The sequence below is a fragment of the Oncorhynchus mykiss genome, chromosome 20 (genome assembly GCF_057628025.1).
Source record: "Oncorhynchus mykiss isolate SJ-2025 chromosome 20, ASM5762802v1, whole genome shotgun sequence".
NCBI classification, from domain to species: domain Eukaryota; kingdom Metazoa; phylum Chordata; class Actinopteri; order Salmoniformes; family Salmonidae; genus Oncorhynchus; species Oncorhynchus mykiss.
In genome coordinates, this window is record NC_143041.1 from 10,706,394 (window position 1) to 10,732,766 (window position 26,373).

At 41.5% G+C, this 26,373-nt stretch overlaps 2 protein-coding genes across 9 annotated transcripts in view; one reads left to right on the plus strand and one right to left on the minus strand.

Moving 5' to 3' along the window:
- The window catches only part of LOC110499092 (BTB/POZ domain-containing protein KCTD5), a 17,116-nt gene extending 12,403 nt beyond the window's left edge, over positions 1-4,713 (plus strand). For 4 of the 8 annotated variants that reach the window (XM_036955971.2, XM_036955970.2, XM_036955968.2 and 1 more), the window contains exon 6: positions 124-4,713. In XM_036955971.2, coding sequence (XP_036811866.2) covers positions 124-156 — 33 coding nt within the window. In that variant the 3' untranslated portion in view covers positions 157-4,713. The remainder of the gene's footprint in view (positions 1-123) is intronic. The other 4 variants (XM_036955967.2, XM_036955964.2, XM_036955965.2 and 1 more) reach the window with 1 other exon arrangement.
- On the minus strand, positions 4,297-26,373 carry gucy2cb (guanylate cyclase 2Cb). The gene is made up of 27 exons (XM_021575987.3): positions 25,591-26,373; positions 25,144-25,256; positions 24,939-25,006; positions 24,405-24,620; positions 24,017-24,138; positions 19,865-19,964; positions 19,509-19,623; positions 18,498-18,639; positions 18,239-18,321; positions 18,024-18,132; positions 15,830-15,911; positions 15,543-15,645; positions 15,362-15,424; positions 10,993-11,064; positions 10,353-10,457; positions 10,191-10,277; positions 9,807-9,939; positions 9,502-9,639; positions 9,175-9,263; positions 8,917-9,008; positions 8,477-8,635; positions 8,124-8,316; positions 7,821-7,995; positions 7,545-7,643; positions 7,333-7,427; positions 7,113-7,189; positions 4,297-5,396 (listed from the first exon to the last, which is right to left on the minus strand). The coding sequence occupies exons 1-27, from the start codon at positions 25,802-25,804 to the stop codon at positions 5,171-5,173; spliced, it is 3,270 nt and encodes a 1,089-aa protein (XP_021431662.1). The 5' UTR covers positions 25,805-26,373; the 3' UTR covers positions 4,297-5,170.

Here is a 26,373-nt window from a genome sequence, read left to right on the forward strand (position 1 = left end):
ACAGTATGAGATGTGAACATGTAACATGAGCATGTAACCGATCAACTCTGAAATACAACACTGAGAATCTGTCTTCAAAGATGGCATCCTCTGATGTTTCTCCTGTCTGTGCTTGTCTTTCAGCTTTTTCAGATCCATGGATCCCGGATGTACTAGAGAGAATTGTACTGTTTCAGCTTGACATTTGATTTTGTGTTTGTTGACATATGTTTTATCATTGTTGTTGCTTCTGGAGAAAAAAACCCAGAAGTGCTCAAACATTATTTTCAAAGATTATCGAAGTGTCCCTCTCACCAGCAGCGAAACACCAACATTTCAAAGTGTGTAGAGATATGTAAAAATAAAAATAAAATAAACGTTTTTTTTAATTATCATCTATCATTTTTTAATGTATTTTAGTTCCAATCACTTAAGCCATGGAAGTTAGTGAATCTTAGTAAAATAGATTTGACCAAAGACAATGATTAAAAGCACTGCAAATCAATGTGCTCATCCAAATGTGAAAAATGGAATGAAATATGTGGAATCTGACTCATAAGTAAATTGTTGTTGTTTGCAGTAGTTCTGACTTGTCTGATGCTTGATATACAGTAGTGAGACCTGGGCCTGAGCCAGTGATGTGGCAATGTCCTGTCTCTGATACTGCTCTGCTGCAGTAGAGATTGACAGTGAGACTCACACAGAAAGACAGACAGATGTTAACTAACTGGCCACAGTCAGCACCACAAAAAAACTCTTCCCCCTTACACTCACTCCCTTACGCTCTCTCACAGACACGCGCACACACACAGTCTTGTATAATTAACTTTCTTCGGACACACAATTCAGTCCCATTCAAAATCCTATTTTTCCTAACCTTAAGTATAGTTAAACACGTCCACACACATACACACACACATCTTTCACTCACTCACTCACTCACTCACTCACTCACTCACTCACTCACTCACTCACTCACTCACTCACTCACTCACTCACTCATCTCACTCACTCACTCACTCACTCACTCACTCACTCACTCACTCACTCACTCACTCACTCACTCACTCATACCCATAGCAGTGCTTCCTGTCGGGACATGTGTGTTCCCTGAGGCATGTGCATGCTCATATAGTTAAACACGTCCACACACATACACACACACATCTTTCACTCACTCACTCACTCACTCACTCACTCACTCACTCACTCATCTCACTCACTCACTCACTCACTCACTCACTCACTCACTCACTCATACCCATAGCAGTGCTTCCTGTCGGGACATGTGTGTTCCCTGAGGCATGTGCATGCTCAGCAGAGCAGAGCTCTCAGCCTGTCGCCCTGGACTGGCTCCAGTGTCACTCTAGGCACTGGCAGGATAAAGAAGAGAAAGGTGCTGAAAGAGGTCTGCGTCTGAAGTGGCACCTTATTCCCTACATAGTGCACTACTCTGGTCAAGAGTACTGCACTATATATGGAATAGGGTGCCATTTTGGATGCATCCCTGTTCTCTGCTCATGTTGTAATGACAGGCCCTTGCACCTCGAGGCCAGGATGTTGTCATTACACTTTTAGCTAGGACTATGGCACAAATATTGTTAAAGAATTTCATTTTTTTGTATGTATTTCACTGCAAATGAGTAGAAAGGAGATAAGATAAGACCTTGTCAAATGCATCATGCACTTAGAACAGAAAATTGTTGCAACTGAATTAGAAGGTTTTGGCACTGGCCATTATCACCTCCGAGCCCCTGGAGCCCAATATTGTCACTGTCAGTAGAGACAGCCTGTCTCTGCAACCTTCAAATACTGCAAATATACTCATTCTAGTCTCTGCATGTCAACATACCCACAGATCACCATTTGAGTTGATTTCAGTTAAAAGCTTTCATGGAGGCAATATTGCGTTTTTGTGCATGTGCATTGTGAATATAATGTTTGGCTTTGGTCATCAAAAAAAGAGCATAGCATATGGATTGAGATCACTAAATTGGTAAATTGCACATAAGGTCCAACCAAAATTTGACATCTGCTTTTAACCCAACTCATCCAAAGCATACATATACAGGTTTTTTTAGAGCAGTGTGTTGGCACTTCCAAACTGTGTGCTGTTGTTGTGGGGGGTTAAGTGCCTTGCTCAAAGGCAGGCAGTGGCATCTAGGATTTGATACCAGCAACCCTCATGTTGCCAGCTCACTTCGCACAAGATTTTTACCGTCAGACACACTTCAAGTTGCTGGCTCGCCTCCCGAATTGCTAGGCTACCTCTCTAACCGCGAGGCTTGGGTGCCTTGATTTCAAGCAAAAACAACACAATATAGGCATGTACAAAGTCTCTGGGAAAATGAGTTTGAGTCGGTCAACGGACTGCAAAATGACTATACTACATTTCTTTTGTACATGTGTTTTGGTTATTTATTTTCATGACATGTTAATTGCATGTTTTTTTCAGAATCATGATTACTGCTGTAAAATATTGTTTACAACCAAGCTTATCTTGTATTTCTCCTGTTTTTAAGTGTCATTGTTTAAAAAAATGTATTCTATGTCTAGCCATGTGGCTGGCATTGACCTCACGTTTTGGTGGTTTTGCATCAGAAGATGTCCCCCTTCATGAGACTACTCTAGTTTGTAGCCTTAGCTCAAACTGTTTGTGCTTTTCCAAGACATCAGAACTTGAGCTGAAGACCTGGTATTCCTCAGCATGTTTAAAAAAAAAAAAAAAGTTCTACTCATCCATGAGCATGACAGATTTGATCTATTTATATATATATATACGTGTATGTATACAGTACCAGTCAAAAGTTTGGACACCTACTCATTCAAGGTTTTTTCTTTATTTTTGACTATTTTCAACATTGTGGAATAATAGTGAAGACATCAAAACTATGAAATAACATACATATGGAATCATGTAATAACCAAAAAACTGTTAAACAAATCAAAATATATTTCAGATTCTTCAAAGTAGCCACCCTTTGCCTTGATGACAGCTTTGCACACTCTTGGCATTCTCTCAATCAGCTTCACCTGGAAAGCTTTTCCAACAGTCTTGAAGGAGTTCACTCTGCGGTCCAACTCATCCCAAACCATCTCAATTGGGTTGAGGTTTGGGTGATTGTGGAGGCCAGGTCATCTGATGCAGCACTCCATCACTCTTCTTCTTGGTCAAATAGCCCTTACACAGTATGGAGGTGTGTTGGGTTATTGTCCTGTTGAAAAACAAATCATAGTCCCATTAAGCTCAAACCAGATGGGATGGTGTATCTTCTGCAGAATGCTGTGGTAGCCATGCTGGTTATTAAGTGTGGCTTGAATTCTAAATAAATCACTGACTGTGTCACCAGCAAAGCACCCCCGCACCATCAAACCTGCTTCACCATGGGAACCACACGTGCGGAGATCATCAGTTCACCGACTCTGCGTCTCACAAAGACACGGCAGTTGAAACCAAAGATCTCAAATTTGGACTCATCAGACCAAAATACATATTTCCACCATTCTAATGTCCATTGTTCATGTTTCTTGGCCCAAGCAACTTCTTCTTATTGGTGTTCTTTTGGTAGTGGTTTCCAGAAATTCCACCATAAAGGCCGGATTCACACAGTCTCGTCTGAACAGTTGATGTTGAGATGTGTCTGTTACTTGAACTCTGTGAAGCATTTATTTGGGCTGCAATTTCAGATGCTGGTAACTCTAATGAACTTATCGTCTACAGCAGAGGTAACTCTGGGTCTTCCTTTCCTATGACGGTCCTCATGAGAGCCAGTTTCATCATAGCGCTTAAAGGTTTTTGGGAAGTGTTCTGCATTGACTGACCTTCATGTCTTAAAGTAATGATGGACTGTCGTTTCTCTTTGCTTATTTGAGCTGTTCTTTTACCAAATAGGTCTATCTTCTGTATACCCCCCCTACCTTGTCACAACACAACTGATTGGCTCAAACGCATTAAGAAGGATAGTTTTAACAAGGTAAACCTGTCAATTGAAATGCGTTCCAGGTGACTAATTCATGAAGTTGGTTGAGAGAATGCCAAGAGTGTGCAAAGCTGTCATCAAGGCAAAGGGTGGCTACTTTGAAGAATCTCGAATATAAAATATATTTTGATTTGTTTAACATGTTTTTGGTTACTACATGATTCCATATGTGTTATTTCATAGTTATAATGTCTTCACTATTATTCTACAATGTAGAACATAGTGTAAATAAAGATAAACCCTTGAATGAGTAAGTTAGGTTTGTCCCAACTTTTGTCTGGTACTGTATATGGGTTTCACTGTAGTTAATCTCATTAACTTGTTCCCGGACAATAGATCAGAAGTGATTTTTTTTTATTGGGCATCTAATGCTGTTACAATAGCCAGGGTTGATTTGCTTTACAATACATTATCTTTATACAGATGTTTTTTTATGGGTATAACAGTAATAGCAGTCATGCTATATTCTTGTTTTTAAAAAAAGAATCTAAACAATGTAAATATGTGTTAGACAATTGTGCATAGTCATTTATAATTCACTGTAGAAAATCAGCGAGAGTGAGAACTTCCTTCCTACCCCCTTTAACTAAAGCTTCAATGTACACAGATACACCCCCATAACTTCTCAGACATCCGTGACATGGGAATTGTAATGCCTCAATATACTGTAACAGGCTCAATGAAACATGCTGTACAGGAATGATTCCAACAACTGTCAAATATAATCACATAAATAAATACAGTTTCAATGTCATTTGTTTTTAAACCATACATTATTTTAATTTTCAGGATGAAATATTATCACAACAATGGTCCCCATATATTGCAATGAGTTAAAAGGAAGAAATGTATGAGGGTTAATAATTGTAATATTTGATTGTAGACAACACAATTATTTAACACTTAAAAGGTACAAAAAAAGTAAGTACTTTTTGCTATCCTACCTAAGGTCAGTATTCTTTTTCTCAGCATTTCTAGTGCTGAGGTTGTGGAAGGGAAGGTTTCCAGTATATCAGTACAGTGCTTAGTTGTTCTACAGCTTTGTGGTTCCTGCAAAAGGCCAGAATTATAACTCAAGATCTGCATGTGACTTTAGTTTTCAGAGAAATCTTCAATTGACAACCAAGAATGATTGATGCAAAAGTTTGGAGAAAACTTTCACATCAATAGACAAAAAAACAGCATAACCCTATTTCTCCTTGTCAAAATAACTACAATAAAGTACTGAAGTTGTTGACCGTAGCCAGATGGAGGTACTCTGGCTGGTCATCGTTATCCTCCTCCTCTCCCCCCTGCTCCCCTCCGTCCCTCCCCACCCTCCTCTGCCTCGTGGACAGGGTATTCCTCTTCTCCATGACCTCTGACCCCAGCGAGCGGTTCTCAAGACACTCCTGGATCATCTGGGCCAGGTCCTGCTGCAGACGCTGGCAGTTCTCCCTGCAGGGAAGGACAATGACATAGGAGTTAATTATATAGATCTACATACAGTGCATTCGGAAAGTATTCAGACCCCTTGACTTTTTCCCAAAAAATGTACTTAATGGATTAAATCGTTTTTCCCCCTCGTCAATCTACACACAATACCCCATAATGACAAAGCAAAAACAGTTTTTTTGCGCATTAAAAATAAAAATAAAAACTGAAATATTACATTTACGTAAGTATTCAGACCCTTTACCCAGTACTTTGTTGAAGCCCCTTTGGCAGCAATTACAGCCTTGAGTCTTATTCTGTATGACGCTACAAGCTTGGCACACCTGTATTTGGAGAGTTTCTCCCATTCTTCTCTGCAGATCCTCTCAAGCTCTGTCAGGTTGGATGGGGAGTGTCGCTGCACATCTATTTTCAGGTCTCTCCAGAGATGTTCAGGTTCAAGTCTAGGCTCTGGCTGGACCACTCAAGGACATTCAGAGACTTTTCCTGAAGCCCCTGCAGCATTGTCTTGGCTGTGTGCTTATGGTCGATGTCCTGTTGGAAGATCTCTCTGTACTTTGCTCTGTTTATCTTTCCCTTGATCCTGACTAGTCTTACAGTCCGTGCCTCTGAAAAACACAGCATGATGCTGCCACCACCATTCTTCACCGTAGGGATGGTGCCAGGTTTCCTCCAGACGTGACACTTGACATTCAGGCCAAAGAATTCAGTCTTAGTTTCATCAGAACAGAGAATCTTGTTTCTCATGGTCTGAGAGACTTTAGGTGCCTTTATGCAAACTCCAAGCGGGCTGTCATGTGCCTTTTACTGAGAAGTGGCTTCTGTCTGGCCACTCTACCATAAAGGCCTGATTTGTGGAGTGCTGCAGAGATGGCTGTCCTTCTGGAATGTTCTCCCATCTCCACGGAGGAACTCTGGAGCGCTGTCAGAGTGACCATCTGGTTCTTGGTCATTTCCCTGACCAAGACCCTTTCCCCCTGATTGCTCAGTTTGGCCGGGTGGCCAGCTACAGGAACTTATAGGAACTTCTTCCATTTAAGAATGATGGAGGCCACTGTGTTCTTGGAGAACTTCAATGCTGCAGAAATGTGTTGGTACTCTACCCCAGATCTGTGCCTTGACACAATCCTGTCTCAGAGCTCTACAGGCAATTCCTTCGACCTCGTGGCTTAGTTTTTGCTCTGACATGCACTGTCAACTGTGGGACCTTTACATAGACAGGTGTGTGCCTTTCCCAATCATATCAAATCAATTGAATTTACCACAGGTGGACTCAAATCAAGTTTGAGAAACATCTCAAGAATGCTCAAGGGAAACAAGATGCTCCTGAGCTCAATTTCGAGTCTCATAGCAAAGGGTCGGAATACTTTTGTAAATATGGTATTTCTGTTTTTAATTTTTAATACATTTGCTGTTTTTGCTTTGTCATTATTGGGTATTGTGTGTAGATTGGTAAGGGAAACAAATAATTTAATACATTTTAGAATAAGGCTGTAACGTAACAAAATGTGGAAAAAGGAAAGGGGTCTGAATACTTTTCGAATGCATTGTAGATTATGTAGCTCTAATGATATCTGTTTATCCTACAAAATGGAAGAAAGACATGAATGTAGAAGTTAATAATATAGATAGGTCTAAAGATGACGTGTAGCTCTAGTGATGTACATTCTCGTGACTAAGTTATAGGGGAGCATATAAATTAGCAGCAGGTTAACTCACGCTGTCGGTGGCGTTGGCAGGTTGTAGTCCTCTCCTGTTTCACCTGTCAACCAGTAGGTCAACTCTGTGCCTTTACCCTGGGATATATATATACACACACACAATATTATATGATATTCAACACAGTAGATAAGAGTACTAAATAGTTCAAATGGCATCAAAAAAAATCTGTATGATTCTATCATGACAAAGTGCAAAGCGGCATGTGCCATGTCCATACCTTGAGAAAAGTCTCCCCTCTCTTCTCGTACTCAAACTTGCAGTCTGTCCTCTGTAGGATGCTGATGGTGGGCTGACTGACGTGGATTCTCAGGGCTGGGCGGAGAGAGACAGAGTTGTATTTTACTCACCTGCCATGACAGCTGATGTGAACATGAAATGTTTGTGTAGATTTGGTGTGGATATTTCCAGTGTTCCTGTTTGCCTGCTTACGATGTCCCGTTGACTCCATGCTAGAGGCAGTGTTGACTGTGTCTCCAAACAGGCAGTATCTGGGCATCTTTATCCCCACCACTCCTGCTGCACAGGGGCCTAGGGAACAAGTAGTGAGACTTAAGGGGGGTATTGATGACAGACAGAGGGAGGAGAGAGAGTGAGGGATGTTACAGGAAAGAGCAGAGACGAAGGAGGTTTTGTATTGATGATATGTACGAGGAGAGAGAAGGACGTGTTATGAATTCAGGATAGGACTTGGGGAGCTACGGATACCTGAGTGCATCCCAATGCGGATCCACACAGGTAGTCCCGGCAGATGTCTGAGCTGGAAGGTCCCCATAAATGCCAGAATGTCCAAGGCCATGCGGGAGATGTCCACCGCGTGCCTGTTCCCGTTCCGCCGAGGCAACCCCGACGCGACCATGTACGCATCACCTATCGTCTCCACCTGACACAGGACAAGAAGGAAGATATAGAAGCTATACATCTGCTATTGAACTAAACGTTTTCGTATACAGTAAGCATAGCATCAACCACAACCTTAACCCTAACCTCAACCCTAACCTCAACCCTAACCTTGTATACGTCGTGGTGGTCGAGGATGCTGTCGAAGCCCTTGTAGATGTCGTTGAGCATGTCCACCACTTCCATGGGGGTGCTGTACTGGCACAGGGTGGTAAAGCCCACGATGTCGCTGAAGTACACCGTCACCTCCTCAAACAGCTCCGGCTCCACGATGCCTGTCTCCTTCAGAGAACGCACCACAGGACTGGAGAGAGGAGAGAGAGAGAGGTCATTTGCTGGTCTTAAAGTGGTTCTCTGGTCGTGCAGTCTGACAAAGACCTGGCCGAAACACTGCACTTTATAAAACAAGAACATGGAACTGTGTTCGGGTATCTGTTACTTTTTGTTGTTGTTTGTCGACTGACCGAGGCAGCAGCATGAAGTTGAGGCAGTCGGCCCTGTCTCTCTCAGCCTTGTACAGAGTTGTCCTCTCCTCCACCAGGTGCTCCAGGTTCCGGGAGTACATCTGTAGACGACGGATCAGGTTGTCCATGTAACTCTCATTAGCCTGGTTGTGCAGGTTACTATGGAAAACAGGATCAGTCACACACACATATACACACACAACAAGTTGTGATAGATTTCTCAAATGTATCTTAAATGAAAGAGATGGGTGCAGCTTTACAGCAACTACATGTTAGTTATTTAGAAGCACTGCAAACCATAACCATGTTGGTCTTACTTATATCTCTATTTATTGTCATGTTACAGAGACATTTTACCATCTTTGTAAATGTATTCTTCACCTTTCTGATAGTGTTTAGCTCTATCCAATAAAAGAGAGATACAAGTAGGTAGCTGGTACCTGAAGATCTTCCCCAGTGAGCTCTCTATCTTCTTAAAGTCAGGCCTTCGCTCTGGGTCCTCATCCCAGCAGATCTTTATCAGCATGTACACCTGTGGGCATTCAGAATAAAATAAATGTACAAGCCAAAGTGGATTACAGACTCTCTATCTCTATATCTGTCTTTCTCTGTACTGTAATCCCCCCCTATCTCTGTCTCTCTCTTTCTCTCTGTTGCACACAAACAGAGACAAACACACAAGCAAATGCCAATCTTACCTCCAGTTCTTTTTCTCCTGCAGTCTCAAAATTCAGATCAGGTCTGAAATAAGTTATTTTGATAGGGTACTGCACTCTAGCCATTTTCTCTGATGAAGACAGAACAACTTGTGTGAGCGTCTTGTTAATCCGCTACACTATGTTGAGCTCAACTGAACAATGCTACAGTCGACCAGGAGGGGTCGACACTTCCCCAGAATTAAATGCAGGACCACTCAAAGTGGCAAAGATTACATTTTAAATAAGGGTAACTACAGTATAGCAAAGCTGATGCAATGATCCTGTTCTGAATTTCTATATAAGGTGTTATATAGGAATGTGTTTAACCTGTGCGGTCGGAGTAGGCCTCGGTGTAAAAGGTTTTCCTCCTGAGAACTATCTCCTGGGCGATGATGGCAAAGCTGTAGACATCTCCCTTCTGGGAGATCCCCTGTCTTCGCAGGTGCTCTGGAGCTGTCCACAGGTCTGATGGGGGAGAAAAGGGAGGGGAAGAATGGAGAGGAAGAGAGAGTGAGGGGATAGGGGAGGATAGGTTAAAAAAAACAAGGGGCAGAACAGGGATAAGACAGAAAGAGACATCCTAGGACAGACAGACCTCAGGGGTCTAGCCCTACCGAAGTAATAGTTCCTACCTCTGCCTGGGTTTAGAATAGTGTTGCAGCCAAAGCCAGTGATCTTGACCACCATACGGTTGTCCACCACACAGTTAGTGGACTTGAGACGGCCATGGACCTGGATGTCACTGGAATGGAGGTAGGACATACCCTGCGGAGATGAAGAAAGGGGAGGAGGTTTTGTCTTTGAATAAAGGCCTACTGTATTTCAATGACTCAATGTTGTCAAATGGATCAAAGCACTTCGGAAATGTATATCAATATTGACAAGGTAAAAACTCTTGGATAGGGTTTTAGCTTGGCTAAGGTTTTAGCATCTTACAGTAAATTGCTCTGAGTTGGCATTTTCTGAGCTCATACAAACCAACAGCAGAGTGTAGACTAGAGTTGTTGCTAGCTCACCTTGGCGATGTCGTACATTACAGAGATCTTAAACTCCCAGTCCATGAAGGTCTCCTCCGGGTATGAAATATTGTCATTCAGCACACACTGAGGAAGGAAGAAGTTAAAAGTTCAAATGGGAAAGTGTGTGTGGGCGTGCGTGTTTGCATGTGTGTTTCTCACCCTTAGAGATCCCCTCTCGCCGTACTCGAACACTCCAAACACACCATGATCATACTTGACTGTGCCATAGAACTTAGTCAGGTTGTAGTAGTCAATGTGCAGAAGCTGTAAATCAGGGAGATTGGATATAATAAGCAATAGGAGTTATAATCAAATCAAATATGAACAACTAAACAAAGATACCACATGGACACATGTAAAAAGGCAAACTTGAGACCCTTTAGTAGTCTACCGGACATGATCAAACTTGAGACCCTTTAGTAGTCTACTGGACATGATCAAACTTGAGACCCTTTAGTAGTCTACCGGACATGATCAAACTTGAGACCCTTTAGTAGTCTACCGGACATGATCAAACTTGAGACCCTTTAGTAGTCTACCGGACATGATCAAACTTGAGACCCTTTAGTAGTCTACCGGACATTATCAAACTTGAGACCCTTTAGTAGTCTACCGGACATTATCAAACTTGAGACCCTTTAGTAGTCTACCGGACATTATCAAACTTGATACCCTTTAGTAGTCTACTGGACATGATCAAACTTGATACCCTTTAGTAGTCTACTGGACATGATCAAACTTGATACCCTTTAGTAGTCTACCGGACATTATCAAACTTGCTGTATAATTGGTGACTCACCGAGTTGAGCTCTATCCTCTGTCTCTTGTTAAAGTTCCCGTCCGAGTGCTTCAGCTCCTTCAGGATCACAATCTGAAACAATGACAACAACAGTCGCCTCAGTAAACCTGACCTTCATCACCATGACAACAGCAGTAGCCTTAGTACACCTGACCTTATCCAGCTCCCTCAAGATCCATCTTCAAGTGTCAAAGTGAAGGAGTCTGGCAACATACAATACACCTGACCTGACCACTGTATCGGTCACTGAGCCGTGGTAGTTGCTTTAACCTACATGTGTATATATGGCTCTTTATATGTATGTATGTAGAGTTGAAGTCGGAAGTTTACATACACTTAGGCTGGAATCATTAAAACTCGTTTTTCAACCACTCCACAAATTTCTTGTTAACAAACTATAGTTTTGGCAAGTCGGTTAGGACATCTACTTTGTGCATGACACAAGTAATTTTTCCAACAATTGTTTACAGACAGATTGTTTCACTTATAATTAACTGTATCACAATTTCAGTGGGTCAGAAGTTTACATACACTAAGTTGACTGTGCCTTTAAACAGCTTGGAAAATTCCAGAAAATGATGTCATGGCTTTCGATGCTTCTGGTAGGCTAATTGACATCATTTGAGTCAATGGGAGGTGTACCTGTGCATGTATTTTAAGAAAAAAAAAAAAATTGGAGAAATCCACAAGTCTGGGTCAAACACCTGAAGGTACCACGTTCATCTGTACAAACAATAGTACACAAGTATAAACACCATGGGACCACACAGCCGTCATACCGCTCAGTAAAGAGACACGTTCTGTCTCCTAGAGATGAACGTACTTTGGTGCGAGAAGTGCAAATCAATCCCAGAACAACAAGCAAAGGACCTTGTGAAGATGCTGGAGGAAACAGGTACAAAAGTATCTTTATCCACAGTAAAACGAGTCCTATATCGACATAACCTGAAAGGCCGCTCAGCAAGGAAGAAGCCACTGCTCCAAAACCGCCATAAAAAAGCCAGACTACGGTTTGCAACTGCACATGGGGACAAAGTTCTTACTTTTTGGAGAAATGTCCTCTGGTCTGATGAAACAAAAATAGAACTGTTTGGCCATAATGACCGTTGTTATGTTTGGCAGAACAGGGGCAGGCTGGCAAGCCGAAGAACACCATCCCAACCGTGAAGCACGAGGGTGGCAGCATCATGTTGTGGAGGTTCTTTGCTGTAGGAGGGACTGGTGCACTTCACAAAATAAATGGCATCATGAGGGTGGAAAATTATGTGGCTATATTGAAGCAACCTCTCAAGACATCAGTCAGGAAGTTAAAGCTTGGTCGCAAATGGGTCTTCCAAATGGCCAATGACCCCAAGCATACTTCCAAAGTTTTGGCAAAATGGCTTAAGAACAACAAAGACAAGGTATTGGAGTGGTCGTCACAAAGCCCTCACCTCAATCCTGTAGACAATTTGTGGGCAGAACTGAAAAATTGTGTGCGAGCAAGGAGGCCTGACACAGTTACACCAGCTCTGTCAGGAGGAATGGGTCAAAATTCACCCAACTTATTGTGGGAAGCTTGTGGAAGGCTAACCAGAAACATTTAACCCAAGTTAAACAATTTAAAGGCAATGCTACAAAATACTAATTGAGTGTATGTAAACTTCTGACCCACTGAGAATGTGATGAAAGAAATAAAAGCTTAAATAAATTATTCTCTCTACTATTATTCTTACATTTCACATTCTTAAAATAAAGTGGTGATCCTAACTGAACTAAGACAGGGAATGTTTACTAGGATTAAATGACAGGAATTGTGAAAAACTCCTCCTCCATGCTTCACGGTGAGAACCACACATGCGGATGTCATCCGTTCACCTACTCTGTGATGAGGTTGACAGTGTCAGGGGGAGTATAAGCCACTAAGACACGGCGATTGGAACAAAAAATCTCACATATGGACTCATCAGAACGAAGGACAGAATTCTACCTGTCTAATGTCCATTGCTCATGTTTCTTGGCCCAAGCAAGTCTCTTCTTCTTATTGGTGTCCCTTAGTAATGGTTTCTTTCCAGCAATTCCACCATGAAGGCCTGAATCACGCAGTCTCCTCTGACCAGCTGATGTTGAGATGTGTCTGTTACTTGAACTCTGTGACGCATTTATTTGGGCTGCAATTTCTGAGGCTGGTAACTCTAATGAACTTATTTTCTGCAGCAGAGGTAACTCTGGGTTTTCCTTTCAAGATAGAACAATTACATCACCACATCACCACATTAGTAAACTGGTAGAGCAGGGTCACAAGGCATCATATGGGAAAGTACAACCAGTGAAACAAAGTAATTAAAGTGGCCTCCCTGTGAGCAGAAGTTATGTTTGTTTTTACTATCATTTAAAAAATAAAATTGTAACATTCGACGGAAAGACAGAGGTAGAGTATAGTAGAGATTGTAGAGGGTTTTCTGAGTTAAAGGAAACAGAGATGTAGACTAGTGAAGGTAACAAAGGAAAGTAAGTTAATTGGAAAATAAGAGTTTAGAATTTGAATTGTTTGGATTGCTTAAGAGTTAGCAATCTACAATAAAATGTTATTTTATTTGTTTTTATTGGGTTTTTCATGGTTAGAGAAAATATATCTTAAATTGTCACACACATGGAATTTTCTTAAATGTTTATTTTCTAAGTTTTAAATGAACACATGAATTATTTTTGATACAAAATGTACTGAAGAAACTTACTGTGACCTTGGATACGAAATGTATGAAATGTTTGACTGTTTTTAAATAATTTGTGTAGTAGAGAAAGAAACACTTATTTGAATGGTTTGAATGTCCTCTGACCTCTGTCCTGACTTTCTAGTGTGGTCACCCTCGCTGGAAAGCTGAGAGACATTGGATGATGATTTGAAGTTTATTTATCATACTGATAATTACGGAGAAGTTTATAGTTAATAGTTATGTGTGATTCGGACCACGAGAAGGTTAGTCCTGTCTCTGGTCTATTTTTCTATTCCTTGAATCAAGTTCTGGGTAAATAAAACATGTAATGGAGTTATTAAGGGTAGTAATTCTAATTTGATTTGCAGTGCTGTGGTTTTTTATACATTGATCACATTGTGAGTCATGTGTCAAAATAGGGGAATTACCAGTCTGAGGTTTTTGGATTGAAGTTTACACACCTTGAGTAATATGTCGGAATGTATTGAATGATGTATGAAGGAGTGTATTGTTGTTTGTCTGTTTTGTTTCAATATAAATCTCACCAGATTGGGTCTGCTGGATGATCGGTATAATTTCCTGATCCTATGACTCTGTGATGAGGTTGACAGTGTCAGGGGGAGTATAAGCCAATTTGGAAAAATTGTTTCAACAGAATGTGAAGTTATTTTCTTTAACATTTGTTTTAGAAATTGGTATTAAGAATATTGGTAAAAGGAATAATTTGTCATGCAGTCAATGCTTGCCTGGATTTCCTGAATCAGAAATGAACTGAACTAAACTGTTGTTCTGGTCGGTCCTTTCTCAAGATTATGGATTGTGACTACAGATAGTCATCAAGGGATCATTTGACCATGAAGAGAGATCCGTTCCAAAACTTGTCTTATGTTGCTGCTATACTGGTGGGCAAATGGACAAGACATAATAGGCGTTGTGGTGGGGCTCAGGTGAGACATTGAAATTGGGACATTGTCATGGGCCATCCACTTTGAACTGTGAAGGTATCTGAAGATGAAGAAATGCCAGAAGAGTGCCGGGAAAGGGAGGGGGTTGGTCAACCGTGCCCGTAATTGATTTAGACTTGTTTGAAATTGTTTTATTTCGATTGATGAGGTCTAAACACTGCTAAATGTATAGTCATTTAGGCTGAGAATGCATTGAGATACGGATCTGTAATTATAATCATGATGAGAAAGTTAATACTGGAATTATAGGTTAAATATATTGTATGTTAAAATAAATGTTCATTCTGCCAGTGTTGATGTGTGTTAAATTGAGGGTTATAATTTTGAGTGATAGAACCAATGTGAATCACTGAAGAATGTAATTCTACATTTTGGTTGGATAATTCATTGTTTTGTTTTATGATTTGGAAACTGAGTGATTTTTTAAAACAAAAACACATATTTTTACTCCTGATCTTATTTAGGCTTGCCATAACAAAGGGGTTAAATACTTATTGACTCAAGAAATTTCAGCTTTCCATTTTTAATTAATTTGTAAAAATTTCAAAGAACATAATTCCACATTCACATTATGGGTTATTGTATGTAGGTTAGTGAAAAAAACAACTCTATTTAGTCCACTTTAAATTCAGGCTGTAACACCACAAAATGTGGAAAAAGTCAAGGGGTGTGAATTCTTTCTGAAGGCCCTGTATAAGTTTGAGTTACCTTTTTATCATAGCGTCCTTGGCGGATCATATAACTTTTGTTTGTCCTGTGGTCTTCGTCAATCTGACAAACAAATGGACATAGACGGGAGTTAGAAGATGGATTAGAGAATGTGACTTAACTTTGAGATCTCACAATGATGACATGCTTAGGGGCGCCGCACACTGATGAACTAGCTGACCTTGAGGCAGACCAAGCTACGTTCGTTATACTCCAGCGGGGTGATGAGGTCAGAGTGGATGTGAGACCATCTCTTCCTCACCTGGCGCTCTCTCCTGTTCTGCCTGGTAACAGATAGCACAGTGTAAGAGGTCTCCCCCATAAAAATAGTTATACTTGACTGGGGGTTCCTGTTCTGGTAATTATATTTCTATGGTCACCCTGAACATACCATGATAGATAAAACAACCCTCTATGGAATCAGGCACCAAAATGGCAGATTTAAGGTGATTCTAACTTGTGCTTTACCTGTAGAAGATGAATGCGATGGTAGCCACCACCACCACAGTGACACCTAAGACGATGACAACGATGTTCTGCACCCCCAAACCTGGGGGGGGGGGGGGGGGGGGGGGTCATGATTATGATGAGGAGACCAATAAAATGGACTGCGTCATAGCTACACAATTTCTCAATGAGTGTGCAGGGAAGGGGGGAATTTAGGTGGTATTATTGTACATTGAAGTTGAGCAACTTAGGGTTCAGTGCCTTGCTTAAGATCGCTGTCGAATCCCCAAGACAACTTGGTGAATAATCTAGTTGGCTTATGGTTTTGAAACAGCAACCTTTTGATTGCTGACCCAATGCTCTTAGCCCCTACGCTACCTGCCACCCTGATCTCACAACACTGGTTCTTGGCCCATATCTGTCTTATCAATCAGATCTGGGATGAAAAACGAATATGAAAGACACAGACCATACCGATCACTTATCGCAGACATTTTGGTGAAATCGTCCATTATAAGTACAGTGCTTTCGAAAAGTATTCAGACCTGTTGACGTTTTCCACATTCTGTTACGTTACAGCCTTATTCTAAAAATGATTAATAGTTTTTTCCCTCATCAATCTACACAAAATACCCCATAATGATAAAGCAAAAACAGCATTTCAGACATTTTTGTTATTATATTACATATACAAAACTGAAATATCACATTTACTTAAGTATTCAGACTCAGTACATTATTGAAGCACCTTTGGCAGTGATTACAGCGTAGAGTGTTCTTGGGTATGATGCTACAATCTTGCAGAGATGTTCGAGCGGGTTCAAGTCTGGGCTCTGGCTGGGCCACTCAAGGACATTCAGAGACTTGTCCCGAAGCCACTCCTGTGTTGTCTTGGCTGTGGTCTTAGGGTCATTGTCCTATTGTAAGGTGAACATTCGCCCCAGTCAGAGATCCTGAGCGCTCTGGAACAGGTTTTCATCAAGGATCTCTCTGTACTTTGCTTCATTCATCTTTCCCTCGATCCTGACTAGTCTCCCAGTCTCTGGTCTGAAACAAAATCACCACAGCATGATGCTGCCGCCACCATGCTTCACTGTAGGGATGGTGCCAGGTTTCCTCCAGACGCGATGGTTGGCATTCAGACCAAGGAGTTCAAGCTTAGTTTCATCAGCACAGAGAATCTTGTTTCTCATGGTCTGAGAGTCCTTTTGGTGCCTTTCGGCAAACTCCAATGAGCTGTCATCTCTTTTACTGAAGAATGGCTTTCATCGGGCCACTCTACCATAAAGGCCTGATTGGTGGAGTGCTGAAGAGACGGTTGTCCTTCTGGAAGGTTCTTCAAAGAGGAACTCTGGAGCTCTGTCAGAGTGACCGTCGGGTTCTCGGTCACCTCCCTGACCAAGGCCCTTCTCCCCCGATTGCTCAGTTTGTCCGAGTGGCCAGCTCTAGGATCAGTCTTGGTGGTTCCAAACTTCTTCCATTTAAGAATGATGGAGGCCACTGTGTTCTTGTGGACCTTCAATGCTGCAGAAATGTTTTGGTACCCTTTTTTGGTACCCTTCCCCAGATCTGTGCCTCGACACAATCCTGTCTCGGAGCTCAACGCACAATTCCTTCGACCTCATGGCTTGGTATTGCTCGGACATGCACTGTCAACTGTGGGACCTTATATAGTCAGTTGTGTGCCTTTCCAAATAATGTCTAATCAATTGAATTTACCACAGATGGACTCCAATCAAGTTGTAGAAACATCTCAAGGATGATCAATGAAACAGGATTCACCTGCTCCATTCTGTGTCTTACAGCAAAGGATCTGAATACTTTTGTAAATAAGGTATTTCTGTTTTATATTTTTTACACATTTCTAAAAAACGGTTTTTGCTTTGTCATTATGGGGTATTGTGTGTAGATTGATAAGGAAAACAATTATTTGAATCCATTTTAGAATAAGTCTGTAACGTAACAAAATGTGGAAAAAGTCAAGGGGTCTGAAAACATTCCGAATGAACTGTAGCCTATACTAGAGAAACGTGAAGTTTAAAATGAAATAAGTTTGCTAATATGGGTGATTGTTAATGGGACAATTGATGACTACAACCATCAAACTAGTAGTAGTAGTTTAAAGGATCATTAAAAAAACTGTGCACATCAATTCAGGCAATTTATCGTGATATGGATTTCTGTGCATTTCGCTCAGCTTTAGTTTAACCCTTACCCTGGTCTGGAATGTCATTTGGGAGATGTCTGCCCCAGATGAAGGATGGTTTACTGTTGACGATGCTGGTGTAGTTGTAGACAGTGTTGAATATAAATAAAGTTTCGTACTGCGGAGGAGACAGGGAAAGTGTTAAAACATTCAAATTGACACGATAGAATGATGTAAGTCATCTGCTAAATTACTAAAAATGTAAATGATGATAGCTGACCTACCTTGTTGTCAGTGGTGGTGTAAATGACTGAAAAATTCACGTCTCTGTCCCCATGGTCATCCAGCTTGTAGTGGCCTGCGATGCCTTTATGGAAACACATATACACAGCTTACACTAAACAGATCTACAGAACTACACACACACACACACACACACACACACACACACACACACACACACACACACACACACACACACACAGGTGGCCATATGTCCAGGCCAGACCACATGGCTTTATGTGTTGTTTCCTGGTCTCTTACCGTCAAATGAGATGTTTCTGAAGTGGTTGATATTGACTACCTCCGTGTGGTTGAGCTCAGACTCAGGCTCGCTCCAGATCTTCCTCATCACCTGACCAAACAGTAGCACTGCGTCATGGTACGCTGCCATATAGTCATTCATCTGGAGAGAGCGGAGATCGATTGCACCCTGGTCAAAAGTAGTCCATTACTTTTTTCTTCTTTAGTGATAATTCAAATGTAGGGGCAGCAGTTCATTATAATATTTTGGGGCATGGATTGCTCACAGCTCTTTTTGTGCAACTGTGAGTGGGTGTCATTCCAGTTAATGTAATCTGTTTTGTTAAAAGCAAAATAAAAAATAAAAAAAGCAAAATATTTTTTTGTCAGATGTTTTCTGAGATTCTTAATGTAAACATTTAGGGCAGTAGTGCCATTACATGTTATATATAACTATGGCCAGTGACGGAGTCTTGTGAAAGACTCACGTATGACTTTGTGTCAATTGAGAACACTTGACTCTATCAGTGGTTCTCAATTCTATTCTTAGGGATCATAAGCAGTTCCAGAGCTAGAACTCTTGATTCAACTTGTCAATTAATACAATTATAACACCTATGGAATTTTAACAATATCATATGGCTAACCAGAATTTTAAAAAACTGTATGGTTCTTCAAAAAGATAAACAATGAACCTTTGAGATTGAGAAAGGTTCTATATAGAACCATTCTCCATAAAGTAGCCCCAAAAGGATTGTAACCATAGCAGGACTGTTGGAAGTGGTTTTTATAGCAACATACTTGTTACATGTTGAACCTTATGAGCATGGTTCTTTATAGAACCTTCAAATAATGTATCTATTTAGCAGCAAAACGTAATCTGCTATGGTTACAAGCCAATTGACCCTTATTTGGCACTATATAGAACCATTTGTTTTTAGTGTGTACAGTACATAGGGAATAGGATGCTATTTTGGACACAACCTTAGAGTACAATGATAGTCAGGGCCCCAGCCAAGCAGGGTGTCTCACCGTCACGTTGTTGCCCAGGTCTGTGTCCACAGTATAGTTCCTTGTGTTGGGCATGGTGAGAACCAACACGTTCTTCATAGCAGGGATAGAGGACTTATTGGTGTAGTACTTATCACTGTGGGGAGTCATGGGTGCATTGTTAATGACACTGCAAACACTGGTGCTCTCTGACAAGCAAGGCGATTACAGTATTAAGCCTCGTTGAACTTTTTCAGGTGAAAAAATGCAAACACAAATAATAGACTGGGGAGAGAGAAAAAGCGAGAGAGAGAGTGAGAGAGAGAGAGAGAGAGGCAGAGAGACAGAGAGAGAAATGAGGATAGAGAGAGAGAGTGAGAGAAAGAGAGAGGACTAACTTGTAAAGATCGACCAGGATGAAGACAACACTAGGATCAACCTCCATAGTTCCATTTTTCAGGTCCACGATATCTCCTGGTGTCCCACACACTATGAACACTGCACAGTCAGTGAAGAGGAGAGTGAGTGAGATATATATATATATATATATATATATATATATATATATATAGAGAGAGAGAGAGAGAGAGAGAGAGAGAGAGAGAGAGAGAGAGAGAGAGAGAAGTCGTGGCCTTCAATGGCGCGCCCCCCCCTCCCCGAAATCTGATTGGTCTCTGAATATTTTGATAACATTGACAAAGACGGACACTGACATCAATCTCACCTGAGAAAGCATCCGAGCAAGCGATACAAAACCCATGTATCTGATGCTATCTGGTCAAAAATAGTATGACATGCTGTCTAGACAAAAATAGTATAGAAAATAGTCATATTCTTTTTGGCCAGACAGCATGAGATAAACTACACGGCCAAAACGATTTGGACACCCATTTCAGCCACACTCGTTGCTGACAGGTGTATAAAATCTAGCACACAGCCATGCAATCTCCATAGACATACAGTAGAACGGCCTTACTGAAGAGCTCAGTGACTTTCAACGTGGCACCGTCATAAGATGCCACCTTTCCAACAAGTCAGTTTGTCACATTTCTGCCCTGCTAGAACTTCCCCGGTCATCTGTAACTGCTGTTATTGTGAAGTGGAAACATCTAGGAGCAACAACGCCTCAGCCGCGAAGTGGTAGGCCACACAAGCTCACAGAATGGGAACGGCGAGTGCTGAAGTGCATAGCACACAAAAATCGTTTGTCCTCGGTTGCAACACTCACTACCGAGTGAGTGTTGCAACCATGGCCGAGCAGCCACACGCAAGCCTAAGATCACATGCGCAATGCCAACCGTTCTCTGGAGTGATGAATCACACTTCACCATCTGGCACTCCGATGAACGAATCTGGGATTGGCGGATACCAGGAGAACGTTACATGCAAGAATCCATAGTGCCAACTGTAATGTTTGGTGGAGGAGGAATAATGGTCTGGGGCTGTTTTTCATGGTTCGTGCTAGGGCCCTTGGTTCCAGTGAAGGGAAATCTTAACATTACAGCATACAATGACATTCCATACAATTCTGTGCTTCCAAATTTGTGGTAACAGTTTGGGGAAGGCCCTTGGCAGTTTCAGCATGACAATGCCCCCATGCACAAAGCGAGGTCCATACAGAAATGGTTTGTTGAGAACTGTGTGGATGAACTTGACTGGCTTGCACAGAGCCCTGACCTCAAACCCATCGACCCCTTTGGAATGAATTGGAACGACTGCGAGCCAAGGAAATCGCCCAACATCAGTGCCCGACCTCACTAATGCTCTTGTGGCTGAATGGAAGCAAGTGCCCACAGTAATGTTCCAACATCTAGTGGAAAGCCTTCCCATAAGAGTGGAGGCTGTTATAGCAGCAAAGGGGGACCAACTCCGTATTAATGACTAGGATTTTGGAATGAGATGTTTGACGAGCAGGTGTCCACTTACAGTTGAAGTCGGAAGTTTACATACACCTTAGCCAAATACATTTAAGCTCAGTTTCACAATTCCTGACATTTAATCCTAATAAAAATTCAATTTTAGGTCAGTTAGGATCACCACTTCATTTTAAGAATGTGAAATGTCAGAATAATAGTAGAGTGAATGATTTATTTCAGCTTTTATTTCTTTCATCACATTCCCAGTGGGTCAGAAGTTTCCGTACACTCAATTAGTATTTGGTAACATTGCCTTTAAATTGTTTAACTTGGGTAAAACGTTTTGGGGAGCCTTCCACAAGCTTCCCACAATAAGTTGGGTGAATTTTGGCCCATTTCTCCTGACAGAGCTGGTGTAACTGAGTCAGGTTTGTAGGTCTCCTTGTAGGTCTCCTTTTATGTTGGATTGAGATCAGGGCTTTGTGATGGCCACTCCAATACCTTGACTTTGTTGTCCTTTAGCCATTTGGCCACAACTTTGGAAGTATGCTTGGGGTCATTGTCCATTTGGAAGACCCATTTCGGACCAAGCTTTAACTTCCTGACTGATGTTTTGAGATGTTTTTTTCAATATATCCACTGAATTTTCCTCCCTCATTGTGCCATATATTTTGTGAAGTGCACCAGTCCCTCCTGCAGCAAAACACCCCCACAACATGATGCTGCCACCCCCGTACTTCACGGTTGGGATGGTGTTCTTCGGCTTGCAAGCCTCCCCCTTTTTCCTGCAAATATAATGATGGTCATTCTATTTTTGTTTCATCAGACCAGAGGACATTTCTCCAAAAAGTAAGAACTTTGTCCCCATGTGCAGTTGCAAACCGTAGTCTGGCTTTTTTACAACAGTTTTGGAGCAGTGGCTTCTTCCTTGCTGAGCGGCCTTTCAGGTTATGTCGATATAGGACTCGTTTTACTGTGGATATAGATATTTTTGTACCTGTTTCCTCCAGCATCTTCACAAGGTCCTTTGCTGTTGTTCTGGGATTGATTTGCACTTTTCGCACCAAAGTACGTTCATCTCTAGGAGACAGAACGCGTCTCCTTCCTGAGCGGTATGACGGCTGCGTGGCCCCATGGTGTTTATACTTGCGTACTGTTGTTTGTACAGATGAACGTGGTACCTTCAGGCATTTGTAAATTGCTCCCAAAGTGGAACCAGACTTGTGGAGGTCTACAATTCTTTTTCTGGGGTCTTGGCTGATATCTTTTGATTTTCCCATGATGTCAAGCAAAGATGCACTGAGTTTGAAGGTAGGTCTTGAAATACATCCACAGGTACACCTCCAATTGACTCAAATTATGTCAATTAGCCTATCAGAAGCTTCTAAAGATGTGACTTAATTTTCTGGAATTTTCCAAGCTGTTTAAAGGCACAGTCAACTTGGTGTATGTAAACTTCTGACCCACTGGAATTGTGATGCAGTGAAATGTAAGTGAAAAAATCTGTCTGTAAACAATTGTTGGAAGAATTACTTGTGTCATGCACAAAGTAGATATCCTAACTGACTAAAGTTTGTTAACAAGAAAATTGTGGAGTGGTTGAAAAACTAGTTTTAATGACTCCAACCTAAGTGTATGTAAACTTCCGACTTCAAAAGTACATGGGCTTCATATAATAAGACAGAGGGAGGCTCTTTGCCTCGCTCAGATGCTTTCTCTGATGAAATGGATTCAGCCTTGTGCGAATTGAAGGAATATTATGAAACACGGATAGACACGAATTATAAATTATTTTCTACATTGTTATTTTTTCTTATAAGTAAAAAAAAATCTCCATGAATGCACGTCACTTTGTAGGCTGAATGTCATTACACTTATGGTGTTTGTAATAGATATCTCTTTCCATTCAAATGGCGGGTGCACAGTGCATTTCGCTCCCGACGGTCTAAGGCACTGCATCTCAGTGCAAGAGGTGTCACTACAGTCCCTGGACGTGATTGGGAGTCCCACAGGGCGGTGCACAATCAGTCCAGCGTCGCCGGCGTAGGTAAAAAAAAAAATTATACAAAAATTGTTCAGACGTTGGATTTATTTTGAAGTGGACGAACGTCCGCAGGTAACCTACTGTATTTAACCGACTTTTTGAAGTGATTTATTTGACAATCAGATGAAAACATAATGACTGATTGTGTTCATGACATATTAAAATGAAATACATATTTACAGTTAAATTCCATCTTTACTATAAAGCCCATAAAAAAATGATATCGCTCCTATGCACACATAGAAGGTCCAGTTAGAAAAATAGACAGCCTCCCGAATGTCACAGTGTAACTTGCACTTGTGATGGCACTTTCAAGTGAATTTACTGCTGAATGCTAATAGCCTTTTATAAAACCCTGACCTTGAATGCAAACACTGTAACAAGACTTTTGGAATTGACTCGTGATTTATTTGAACTGTAAAATGTACCAACGCTAAGCTGAAGCATTTAATGCGTTGAACCATCATAATTATATACAAAAAATCCACCTTGCAAATGTTATGGCCACCCTAAACTGGGTCTGTGCCCCACCTTGTCCACCCCATTCAAAATGTTCTGGACACTCCATTGCTGGCCTTCCCCCTGGTGGGCTATCTATCTGCCAGTCCTCCAGATTTGTGAAAGGAGTGAGATGATGTGGGTTTACTTACAATTGCTTGTCCTCTTTTTGGAGTTTAATTCCATTCTAAGGTCTTCCGCTTTGGTTATAACTCGGGTATTTTTGACATGTAAGGAAAAGTGGGCTGAGCCTGTACCAAGTGCATTGATGTACCTGAGGAGGGGTGGGGAAATACAATGATATCAGTATCAACATCACGTCTAAGCAAATATAATATACACAAATAAATATTCTCAGTCATCAAATTGTCCATTAGCCTACGGAATCACTTGTCAGGTAATATCCACCTTCACCCTTTTCCAGCATATTACACCTACAGAACTGACAAGTCAGGACACAAGCGACTCAAAAGCAACTCAAAGGAAACTCACAAACAGCTCAGAAATGTCTCACAAGCGACCCACAAGTAAATCACTCACCAGAAGCAGTCCTCAGTGTTCTCCTGCTTCTTATAGAGGAAGGCTGTGGACCACTTGGGTTTGATATTGTTTTTGAAGTCCCAGAATTTTGTGAAGAATGTGGAGATCTTGCGTGCAGGGGGCAATATGCGGGTCAGGTTGTCTTGGTAGTCACAGGACAGAGCAAAGCTGCCTGCTGAGATGATGGGCATGAGGAGCTTCAGACCAACCTCTTGACTGGAACATTGAGAGGGGAGGGAGAGAGGGATTGAGGGAGGGACAGGGAGAGAAAGAGAAAGAAAGAGGGATGGAGACAGCGAGAGAGAGAGACAGCGAGAGAGAGAGAGAGGGATATGGGCAGAGGAATGGAGGGTATGTGAGACAGAAAGACAGACAGACACACACAGGGGAGAGTGGGAGAATGACACAACAGTATGCAATAAATTACTGTGTTATTAAAATGTAACTACAAGAGTAAACAAGTTGAATAAAGGTGAGGGCAATATATATAGAGGAAGTAAAAGAGAAAAGGTGTCATGGCAACACAACACTTACTCAACCATCTGAAAGGTTGCATGGGTACAGGTGGGCCCCAGCAAAACCCAGCCCTCCTGGCCTGTTTTCTGAAACAAAGGAGAAGCAGCTTAGATATGTGAATATTTGTGTGTGTGTGTGTGTGTGTGTGTGTGTGTGTGTGTGTGTGTGTGTGTGTGTGTGTGTGTGTGTGTGTGTGTGTGTGTGAGAGTTGGTTAACACTCACAGTTAGGTTCTTCAAGGTCTCCACCACTTCACAAGTGCTGCTTTTGCAGCCTTTCTTGCTGTACAAACTAGTCTCGAGCCCAAGGAAGTTTGCAGTCAGGTTTCGCTTCACTCCTTGGAAGAGAAAACATCAATACACCATAATGGTGGCAACAAAGATTACGGACCCACAGATAGTAAGTCAGCAGAACATCAAATCTGAGCTGATAAGAGAAGTTAAATCACAAAAAATTAAGCTAAAAATATTTAGGTTAGGCTAAGGTCCTTACATCTATAACACAATGTAGGCCTAGGATATCCTTATAAACCAATTTAGTTTTTTATAGTCTGCTATATGTGATAATTGTACACGACCAATTAAGGGAGCTCAGCCACGGTGGGACTTGAACCAGCAACCCTGTGCAAATGCTCTATTAATTTACAGTTTTTAAATTATGATTACATTTACCGTTTGGACAGCTTTTACAGGGGAGTTCAGCGTCGAGCTGGATCGCACTCTCCACAGCGCTACGGACAAATCTCATACTCCAGGGAGAGATGTCGTCATCCAGCAGAACTACGTTCATCATGATCCCATCCAGACAGTGAGGGTATATCGCCTCGCATCGGCCTGCGATCAACACCATCCAGCAGACACACACCCACCAACCTCTATGAGCCATTCTGAGGACTTAATGTATAAGCTAATGAATGTTCCTATTTTTCATAAGGAGAGTCTTTGGATTTCCCAGTCTAGATGACCTAGATGACCAATGATGTTGAGGAGATGTTCAATGACAAGACATTGAGCTGTGGGTGGGTAAAATCCATTTGCCAGAAATGTTCTAATAATTCCAAAAAGTAAAAAGTTACTTGTCATCCCTTTTATTCTGTATTCCAAATATTCCAATATTCTCACGCAATGTATATTCCATTCAGCACATGTACTTTTTCCAGTTGGAAAACAAAATTGCTGTGTGAAAAACAGCCTATAAAAATGTATTTACTTCTCTGAATGTCTCAAACGTTTTTCATTCATTTAACTACTTACTGTGAAATCTTTCATTAATCGACTGCTTTGTTTCAAAACAAGGGTATATGGATTTACACACCTGCTTTGTTCCGCTCAGATTCGACAACTCACCTGCTTTCTTAACTCACCTGTTAATGAACAACTGGAATTGACACATAGTCTGAGGGATGGGCTGGTCTGCCAATAACTTCCTCACCATTCATTGTTCAAGGTCCGTAT